At 44.6% G+C, this 11,056-nt stretch overlaps 1 protein-coding gene across 1 annotated transcript; it reads left to right on the top strand.

Moving 5' to 3' along the window:
* The first annotated feature begins 3,403 nt into the window (after positions 1–3,403).
* Positions 3,404–8,611, top strand: LOC119354160 (probable serine/threonine-protein kinase abkC). Its single transcript, XM_037620872.1, has 6 exons — positions 3,404–3,707; positions 4,225–5,578; positions 5,770–6,039; positions 6,903–7,058; positions 7,672–7,809; positions 8,290–8,611. The coding sequence occupies exons 1-5, from the start codon at positions 3,679–3,681 to the stop codon at positions 7,774–7,776; spliced, it is 1,914 nt and encodes a 637-aa protein (XP_037476769.1). The 5' UTR covers positions 3,404–3,678; the 3' UTR covers positions 7,777–7,809; positions 8,290–8,611.
* Positions 8,612–11,056: the final 2,445 nt, after the last annotated feature.

Below are 11,056 nucleotides of genomic sequence, written 5' to 3'. Positions count from 1 at the left end.
CTATGCAGATGTATCGAAGTGTCCTTGTACTTTGGCGGGGTCTCCTGATATAAGCCAAACTGTGTCGTAACCCGTTGTGGCTGATGAAACTCAACAGCATAGTAACAAATCAATGGGCAACGCATCCGCCATAGGTTTGCTTCTTCATAACACTTTCGGTTCAATCTGAAAGTGAGACTTCTGCCAATATTGCCTGCCATTCTGTATGGCTCCCAGGTCACCTGTAGCGTCAAATAATAAAATAGATGCTTACTATGATTTTTGGAAAACCGAAGGGGCAACACAGCCAACAAACTAACCTTCTCCGGGGTCATGATGTCGAGCTCGTTGCAATAGTGCAAATACATGGTCTTTGAATTGCCAACAAAACTTTCAACCTTGTCCCACTTATACGCCCATGTAGGCATACGGTGCGGGTCATCATGATCATCCCATGGCTCATAACCAAGACCCGTAGGCGTTGGCCGCCCAACTGGCAAGCGTTCCCAACTCCAGACCGACAAGAGAAGCATGGGACCACCGATATTGGCTTCCTTTGCCTTGGCGGTGTTCTTTGGATCCATGCCCCTACGGCAAGCCTCGTCCAACTACACACAAATAATAGATATGTCAGTACAAACCATATAAAATATCTACATTGTTAAGATACTATGTAAAACTAGTTACCCGCCGATACAAATAAGCTAGTGCCGCCGTACCCCAACTCAGTCCATGTTCCCACCCAGCAAACAACTTTAAACACATAAAGGAAGCATTCATGCCCATGCCATCCAAGAAAAGAGTCCGGCTGACTACATACCACAAGTATGCCCTGCAATACTATTGCACCATTTCATCATCAACATCATCCGGGCACTTACTAAGTTCTCAGCAATCCAATGATAACTTGCACCGGCAGACTTTCCTTGCACCCCCGGCTCCTTCCCAATGAGTCCCACCATAGTCTCATGCCATCCCTCTGAATCTGTGCTAAAACAAATAGGCTCTCCTTTGATAGGAAGTCCAGTGATCATTGTAACATCCTGCAAAGTCACCGTCATCTCTCCAGCAAAGAAGTGGAAAGTATGTGTATCAGGGCGCCATCGGTCAACTAGTGCCGTGATCGCACAAGGATTCATCTTCGGCATCGAACGAGACACAAGTGAGACAAATGGGAGAAGCCCAGTCTTCCGGATATACTCCGTGTATCGCTCGTCATATTCCATCTTCTCATGAACTGCATCAGACCTCAAGTGAAGCTGATCAAAAACCCTTCTTTCATCTGCCATGAACCGTGCACGATGAAGTAGATCGTACGATGGATGGATCAGAGAAGCCATCCTACAAAATTACAATGTACATCGTAATCCTCCTTTTCATTTGTAAATATCCAGAATAATGGAAATATAAACATACATACAGCTATAAATATCCATATCCATACAACAAATGGATACATACAACTACAAATGTGTACCTAAGCCAAATCATCCATACAAGTGAATATGCACACACACATTTGCACACAACCTTCTATTCTCTATGTCAAATTTGCTACCAAATACATAAAAACTAAAAAAACCTACTATAAGTACCAAATACTAATCATACCATACATATCCCTACCCATACATTTCTAATACAAATGCAAATATCAACAAATTTTGAAAAAGGGGATGAACTATGGTTTCTACACATGGGTCAATGCAACAAAATTAACCAATAAAAAGAGGAGAAAGTTGGGGGATTACCTATAGGATTAGGAGGGGAAGAAGATCCACCGGTTTTCCCCTTCGATATGTCCTTCTTGGCCGTGGATTTGGAGGAGGGAAGGGAGGGGCGGCGGGCTGAGCGATGAGAGGAAGAACAGAGACAGAGCCCTCTGTCTCGCTCTGTAGGGAATCCCGACAACAGGGATATTTTCATCGAAGGGGCATGACGCCCCGACCCAGGGCATCATGGTTACGCCCATAGCGCCCCCGCCACTGGGGCGTCATGCGACCACAGATGGGCCCAGGCGTACCGATGTGGCTGGTCAGCGCCGCGGCATGGCGCCCTTGACTGGGGCGTTATGATGTCTAGCATGGCGCCCCAGGTGCGGGCGCCATGTGGAAATGGACATTTTGTGGAATATTTTAAAAAATGGTTCATTTTGTGCTAAACTTTGGCCAAAGGGTCAGTTTTGTGATTTTTCACCGCTCTAGGCCGGCTTGAATGCGGTGACTCTGTAGCGGCGTTGACCACTATTAATGCGCGACAAACTGCTTCATGGGGAAGAAGCGCGGAAGAGGGTTTTGGGCGGGTCCGCGGTGACGGACACCTTCATGACATTGGTCCGAACGTCCGCAAAGCCCCCGATTTATGCTCGGTTTGTTGGATTTTAGACAGCTAAACTGGTCTGTGAACCGACATGATACCGTATTGAATGACAAACTGCGTCTGAACAGCTACACCCAGACATATATGGTGTTTTGATGGTCCGCGTTGAAATGCCTTTTTTTGCATGGTAATACGTGTCTCATTCATATCATAAAGAACAAAGTACAAATCACGTAAAGACCGACATGACAATACTGAAAAGATAGTAGAACGTCTCTGAGCTTGACACCAACGCTCGTCAACTGCTTCCGGCACCACCACAGCAGCCACCGAAAAAAAGAATGACGAATCACCACCTCGCCCGAGCTCGACGTGGCTCCATCGCTGATATGCAGCTTTGCGGACCTCCAAAGTGGCTCACCAAAAGTGAAGCCCTTGCCGTTGAACGAATCAGACCTGGGCAACACCCCGGACACGCCATCGAACTCCAGATCTGGCACTCCACCACGACTAAGACGCCGAAGGAGGAAACCATACCTTCCATCCACAAACCACGAACCCAGTAGATATTCCGTCTTCCAGATGTCGTCGATACAGACCACAATCTGCATCCGCTCCTGGACTACCTCCCAAACTTCCAGATGTCGTTGAAATGCCCTTTAACCCAACCGATCGGTGCAGCGCGAGGTAATTATGACAAGTTGCCAAGTAGTAGTACACGACATAAGTTTTCTTTTTTTGCGGGTGAAAGAAAAAAACTTATGTCGACTACAACAATTTAGCACAGCGTACACGGCTCTTTTGGCTTTACAAACACGAATTTGCTTCCTTGCCTCTAAATTGCACCGTAGTCCAATGCCCAAGTTGCCAACTTTTTTTTTCTGAGACACAAGCCAAGTTGCCAACTACACAACGTCCTCGTTAATTACGACCAGGCCCGCTCCTTCAAGCAAGGCAAGTCGGCCGTGGGCCGAACTTCCTTCCGACCCGAACCCTACGACCGTTACATCGACAACGAGTCCAGGTCGGCCACGCCCGTGCCCCCGGCGACTTGAAGCGGGCGAATAAACCCTCGTGGATGCCCTCTTCTCCAAGAAAGGACCGAGGAGGCACCAGCGTGGACAGCAAACAAATATCGCAAAGCAGGGGAAGCAAAAGCAGAGCCGTCGTCGCCTCCGAACCCCACACCGTCGCATCTCAGTTCCAATCCCTCCCGCCGCCGCCGCCTCCCTCGGCCCCGCGGATCGCGGCTCCGGTCCCGAGTCTCCTCTCCGCTCCGCCCTCCGGGGGTTCGGTCTGGTCCGCCCTTGCGTGGACGGGCTCTCCTGGGGTTTTGGCGGTGGCTGGCATGCTCTCCGGCGACCTGGTGCGGTGAACCCGATGCTGCGCCTACTGTCGGTCGGTGAGAGGTGCGTTTCTTCTTCTTCTCGTCTATCAATGTCGGCGGTTCTTGTAGAGGGGAAGGTGGATCTTCTTGGGGAGTTTTCAGACTGAAAACGACACGGCTTTGCTGAATTCGTTTGCCGATTTATATTTTATTGTGAGTTGCTCGCGTGGAATCGGAAGCTGTTGTAGTTTGGAATTTGGGGTTTGTTATTACTGTGATCAATTGGGATTCAAATCTAGCTTAAATATGTCAATTCTGCCACATACTATGCCTGAACACGTGTCCATACCGTTACATTGGCCTAGATAATTAGTTTGAAACTTTGATGCTTCATGAATGAATGCATTGTCGAAGTCTGCAATTTGATTCCATATATGCTGGATAAATAAAATGGCTAGTGTTTTGGGGAAAGTTATGAGATGATTACCTGAACTACATTGCTTCTGCTGTACAATTGAGTTTTAAATTTCACCCTGCAAGTGTCAGATAAGCTTGGAAACTTGCAATATTTGATGTTGTGCTCTTACATTTGTGAGCAGGCTGTTGACAACCGGAACAAATAGGCGGACAGCCCGTTTGTCCCAGTCGAGTCACGCCAGTGGTTACTACGCAACAGTGAGGGACAATGGCTTGTCAACAAGGCGAAATATCCCACCCGTCTTCTCTAGAATGTTCTCACATTACAAGGACATTGTCAGAAAGAAAGTTGAGGATCACAACTATAGAAAAAGGTTTTCCAGAGGCTATGGTTCCCTCTCTGGGGCAGTGTCGAATTCATCCGCAAGACAGCAAGGCCAATTGACGTTGAAGCGGCCCAGTCATATGTACTCGTATAGTGGTCCCCGATTCCCGTTGCTGAGCCGAGCAGCCTGTGCGCTAACTCTGTCCTTAACGAGATCACATATCATCCCTGGGGTCGTGGCTTTAGCTTTTGGGAAGATGGCATTGTCGCAGCCTGTCCTGGCAGACTCACGGCCATACATGCCCAAAATGGAAGGCATTGTCACGAGGACACGAGATACTGGCGAGTTGCTGTCAGCCATGGCTAGGTCAGTCTGGGAGGGTATCACTTTGTTTATAAGAGCAGTTCATTTGGCATTCCTGTTCTTCCCTGCAACTGCATTAGCTCCATTTGCTGATAGTTTAAGTATAGAATTTAGAAGAAGGTGGCTTTCTCTTGTACGTCGTACGCTTGAAAAGGCGGGGCCAGCATTCATTAAGTGGGGTCAATGGGCTGCAACTCGCCCTGATCTTTTTCCAAGTGATCTCTGTGTTGAGCTTGCAAAGCTTCACAGCGGAGCTCCGGTGCATGGCTTTGCTTACAGCAAAGCTTCTATTGAGAAGGCATTTGGCCGTAAGCTATCTGAAATATTTGAAACTTTTGAAGAGAATCCTGTAGCTTCTGGAAGCATTGCACAAATACATCGGGCCACATTAAAAGATCGTCCTGACTCGAACTCGACCAGAAAAAAGAAAAGAGATCAACATCCTGTAAAGCATGTTGCAGTTAAGGTGAGGCATCCTGGTGTGGGGGAATCAATCAAGAAGGACTTCTTACTCATCAATTTTATGGCAAAAGTTTCGAACGCTGTCCCTGGATTGAGCTGGCTAAGGCTGGATGAGAGCGTCCGCCAGTTTGCAGTTTTCATGATGTCTCAAGTTGACCTTTCTAGGGAAGCTTCTAATTTGCATCGTTTCAGACACAACTTCCGTAGATGGAGACATGTTTCATTCCCAGAACCATTGTACCCACTTGTCCATCCAGCTGTCCTTATCGAGTCATTTGAGAATGGAGAAAGTGTTGCTCGTTTTGTGGATGAAACTGAAGGAAATTCTCGGATGAAGAAGGACCTTGCCCACATTGGGACATATGCATTTTTGAAGATGCTTCTGGTATGCACGTCTTTTATTTGTTTCCTGTTTTTCTCTTTTCCCCTGAGTGGTGGTTTACTGACGATTGGTATAGCCATATAGCACCATGGTTAGCCTTAGAAGTATGATCTGTTGTTAATTGTTTATCTGATATATTCCCAGTATAATTCAGCCACTGAATTATTCTTTATCATTCTTCCCTGTTTCTACAGGAGGACAATTTTATTCACGCGGATATGCACCCGGGAAACATTCTTGTCCGTCTAAACGAGACCAAGAATAAGAGGAAAACGTTTTTCAGATCTAAGCCCCATATTGTTTTTCTTGATGTTGGCATGACTGCTGAGCTCTCAGTAGCTGACCGTGATAACTTAAAACAATTCTTCAAGGCGGTTGCTATCAGAGATGGTCGTACGGCTGCTAAGTGTACGTTACGATTATCAGATAACCAGAGCTGTCCAAATCCAGCAGCCTTTACTGAGGTAAAGCATGAAACTTGTAGGCAATATTTAGATCTTAATCAGATTTGATAGTTCTTTACTTGATATGCGATGTTTAAGTGCAGCTACCTTCATTATGGCCATCAGATGTCATCCATCGTATATTATATGTACATGTATTCGTTCTTGTACATAACATCTGGGTGCCTGCATATACAGACATTATGATTATATACAATATCATGCATTTTCATGGAGAGTTCGAAATTATTTACATGCTAAAGAATATGTCATCTAATAGTAGGATTTGGGGTGTGTTAACACAATATTTAACTGGTTTGCTTGGGTTACTCTTGCCTGACCTATGCCAATATAAGGGATTTTGAAGGATCCTTGCCCTCTTGTTAGCTCAGGGATTTTAGGTTCATGTCTTTCTCCCTTCAGCTTAGATGCAGTGCAGTCCAGATATGTTGGCTTCAGTACTAGCTTTTGTATCTTTTATTATCTATTTGCATAACGTATTTTCCACCCAAGCAGTCTAGCTTCAATTTTGTGTCCATTGCTGTATCTCCCAATCAATAACATGCTTGTGGCCTTGTGCAACTCAATATGACTATTTTGGCCTCAGATTCGGAGCTCAAAGTTGCTAATCACTATTGTTAGTTTTTTTTTTTGAGAAAATTGTGTTGATTAGTTGTTTCTACATTAATTTAATCTGGGCCTAATGGTCCTTCTGCGCAGAATCAGTTTTCACGCATTGATAGGAACCTGTACTTTTTATCTAGTCTTTGAGGGTTTCGTCTTGTCTTCTGAAATATTCTGCTATACTACAGATTGCACAATCCTGATGTTTCTACACATTTTTTTCCTTGAATAACAGTACTAATATTTTTTGGTCATGGTAGGAATTGGATAAGACATTTACGTTCTGGGGAACACCGGAGGGAGACGTATTTCATCCTGTCGAATGCATGCATCAATTGCTCGACACAGTTCGTCGCCACAAAGTCAACATTGATGGCAACATCTGTACTGTAATGGTGACCATTTTGGTTCTTGAGGTAATGCACTGTTGTAAAACTTTAAATTGATATCAATATACTTGCTATGTTTCGGTTATTATACTGTGTACAGAAGGAAATTTGACGTCTTTATAACGATCTTTGTTGTTTTCCTCATTTGACAAATTAATTTTTAAATACTTTCTTTGTTCAAGAAAGATGATGTAGACGACAGTTTGGGCACAGTCGGCTATCATGCTACTTTGACCATTATATAAAATTGTGAAAATACATAAAAAACTATATTATGAAAAAATCCTCATAAAGACTGGATCGTGTATTTTCAACCAGAGGTAGTAACTTCCAGGGTTGATTTAATTTTCATCATCACTGCATTATACTCCCTCTGTCCCATAATATAAGAGCGTTTTTTGACACTAGTGTAGTGTCAAAAACGCTCTTATATTATGGGACAGAGGGAGTATGTTTTATGCTTAATGGAACTTACCTAAGGAAATAGAACTAGTTTACAGGGTCTAGTCAGTTTGGTTGCTGACCACCCTTTTCTATGCTATACTACAAGCTACAATACACTGTGCATAGTATCTGTATGCCCTTACAGGAATTAGGAAGATGGATATTATACTTACCATGGCTATTCATTCTACTGTAGGGGTGGCAACGCAAGCTAGACCCACGCTTTGATATCATGGAAACATTGAAGACTCTACTAATAGAGAAGGAAGTTAAACAACCACCACCAGATTATTTTGGATAAGCCATTTTTCAGTTGTCAGAGTACAAGGATCAGGTAATGTGATTTTTATAACATGTATTCTGTCGTTCAAAAGTGCACCATTGTTTTGTGCTAACCAACCTTTTAGCACAAGCACTTGAAATATGATGTTGGCGCAAAAACCCCAGCCCATGGAATAAGCTCATTTGAGTTTCGAGCTATGGATTCTAACCCAACGCTGCAGTTGATTTTCACACTAATTCTATATGGCACGTAATAACAGTGCCTCCGGCCTTTTGTTAGTTGCTGCCGAAATTTGGTGTAGAAATCAAACAGTTCCTCGCGCCTTTAGGTAGTTTACTGCTGAAATTTGGTGCAGACCATCAACTTATCCTGTGTGCACCAGCTTGTATATCAGAACCATAGTTCTCATATCTGCTGTTTTACATGTACATTGTTTCCATCCGATCTTGCATGATAAAATGGAATTTCAAACTTGCAACTAGGATGTTCATCCGCTCGCAATTCTGATATCTGTTGCATATCTTTTGGCAGATTATCCCAAACACGGCATCGGTGAGAGATGACGACTGCATGGGACAGAAGTTGGAATGCCTAACTCGTGAAGCAAATTAAAGTAACACTCAATGCTGCTACGCACTTGTTCTCCCTCCTTTCTGAAAGTAGTATTAGATGCAACTTACTGCACTGGGTACAGTTTGACAACCTTCAGTGCGAAAATTTTGGCCGCCGCCTTGGGCTGATTCAGTCACGGGGTTCTGTAATCCATCAAATCTCTTTCTAGATGTAGTTACATGATAACTATCATAAACTACGTTGCAGGGTAGTGTGAATTTTAATTCCATGTTAATCCTTCGTACTTGCAGTTTTTTTTTTTTGAGGATCACGTACTTGCAGGCGTGCTGTCCCGATGTAAAGTTTGGATTCGGAAGACCATGGCTGGGAATGTCTAAGCTATACTTCCTCCGTAAACTAATATAAGAGTGTTTAGATTACTAAAATAGTGATCTAAACGCTCTTATATTAGTTTACAGAGTGAGTACTTTTTATGTTTTCTGTGAAACCCGTAACTGGTGCAATTTCGCCAACTTCAATTGTGGATTTGATCGCCAACTTCAATTGTTTGTTTCTAAGCTAGTTCTGCCCGTTCAAATATAAGATGTTTTGGATATTTCAATATGGACTACATGAACTGAAATAAATGAACAAATATAATAAAATATAAGGGTGTATATATATATATATATATATATATATATATATATATATATATATATATATATTTGTGAACAGACGGAGTAGTGACTATCATGTTGACGCCTCGGAGTAAACTTTGGTGATTGGACTGAACAGGCTTTTCCATGGCCCGGAAAGCTAGCGACTTTGTTCGCTCCGTCTGGCCGTTACGTCCTACGTCCTGTGCAAGACATCAGAGCATATACGACAGTCCGCAAATAATCTCTTCTACATGCCTTAATTAAAAAAACCTTAAATTCATAATATTACATGCAATGTAAAATCTAATCTAAGCGAAGCTCATCTCACTCCGCCGTGCCCATGTCCAGCGGCCGGCTGCGTCCCTCAAAGTATTCCTTCGGTCGCTGACGAGGTAGAGTAGGACATGTGACACACACTGCCTCATGGACTCAAGGCGCCGTCGTCTCCATGCTCTACTTTTTCTCGTTGGAGTCCGAAACATTCATGGTGTCATGGGTGTGAGACCAATGATGGATCTGCTGATGTTCAACATGATGCGGTTGAGGCGCCTGGACTAGTGCACCATACTGGGCGCCAAAGAATGCGACTCCGCCATGAGGGCAGCCGCTGTCTATCACGCCCGCTGCCTCGCATAGTGGGCACACCCAACCATATTAGCGTCGCACGATGCCCATGCGTTCACCTTTGCCTCGGCGCGCTATTGAAGCAGTTGCGCATCCGCCGCCACATTCAGACGCCAAACGGACCGCACCGGCTACTGTGAGGCAGCAGGGACACACATTGTGGCAGATCCATGCGCCATTTGGGCAGACGCAATGGATTCCCGACGGAAGGAGTCCGAGCGTTGCCGTCGGGCGGCTCCTCCTAGAAGCGGCGGAGCAAGGTTGACGACCATCTCCTCCTTGGGGCCGTGTGGGATGATCTGGAGCTGCAGGTGTTGGGAAACATAGTAGAAAACAAAAAAACACCCCACGACCACCCAAGAACAATATGAAGATGTATAACGGATTGTGATCAATGATTATTACCGACTCTGGGAGTGCAGCGGAAGTAGATGAGTCGGTCTAGATCGTACTTGAAATCCCTCGAACGTTGATGACGATCACGCGAACCGCCCACGAACGATCCCTCGAACGGAAGACCGAAAGCACGACCTCTCTACTTGGTTGCAAGCGTACGGTCTTCACGATCCGGTAGCACTTCGCCGTCCAGAGCTAATCATCGCCGAAGAATTAGAGGGAGGAGATTAGAACCACATAGGGCTTCTAATTATGAGGATTAGAGGTGGCTAGGGCTAGCTCTAATTAGTCTAGGACCAACTAGAACTAGAACTACATCAACTAAAGGAGGCTCTCAAAACTTGTGGTATATAGGTTAGAGGGGAGGGAGAGGGCAACCACCAAAGGGGAAGGAGCCCCCTTGGTACGCCAGCCTTGGGGGAGTCCTACTCCCTCCCCAAGTAGGATTCGCCCCCCCCCCACACACACACTAGGAAAGGGGGGTGCCACTTCCACTTGCCTCCTTGTGGCCCAAGTTCCTTCCACCTCTTGGCCTTATTAGGCCCATTGACATTAAATTAAATATATATTTGTTCTAAACATTTTCAGAGCATTATATATATATAATTTAACATCCCCGAAAACATTTTCCACCTATATATATATTAATCGGTAATACCCGACATTACCCGATATTCACCGAAACCCTTCCGATGACCCCGAAACACTTTCGGAACTATTCCGGATATTAATGAAACAATTCCACAATTATATTCTCATCACTCCCGTCCTACTATCACTCAGCAAATCTTGATTACCTTAAGCTTGTGACCCCATAGGTTCGGTAACCATAGACATAAATGAAACCCCTTCGTTTAATGACTGATAGTGGACCGTAGACATCCATATCGGTCCATATACAAGAATGATATTCCAGTGAACCTTTGGTTATCATGTGATGTTCCCTTTGCTTCGCAATACTTCATAAAACCCAGTGTGCATCGGTATCCTCCAGAGTCATCACCATGCTCACTATACCGTTGCTCCCATTACCGGTTTTGTTCTTCTTTCTCGTTGACGTGTTC

Source organism: Triticum dicoccoides, chromosome 2A (assembly GCF_002162155.2).
Source record: "Triticum dicoccoides isolate Atlit2015 ecotype Zavitan chromosome 2A, WEW_v2.0, whole genome shotgun sequence".
Taxonomy (NCBI): domain Eukaryota; kingdom Viridiplantae; phylum Streptophyta; class Magnoliopsida; order Poales; family Poaceae; genus Triticum; species Triticum dicoccoides.
The sequence above is the reverse complement of the archived record's forward strand: the minus strand, read 5'-3'. Positions and strand labels throughout refer to the sequence as shown.

Excerpts from the sequence above, each read along its gene's own strand:
- LOC119354160 (XM_037620872.1), top strand. The coding sequence starts at position 3,679 with ATGCTGCGCCTACTGTCGGTCGGTGAGAG. Across the intron at positions 3,708-4,224 it reads CTACTGTCGGTCGGTGAGAG|GCTGTTGACAACCGGAACAA; the intron begins GTGCGTTTCTTC and ends ATTTGTGAGCAG. Across the intron at positions 7,059-7,671 it reads TGACCATTTTGGTTCTTGAG|GGGTGGCAACGCAAGCTAGA; the intron begins GTAATGCACTGT and ends ATTCTACTGTAG.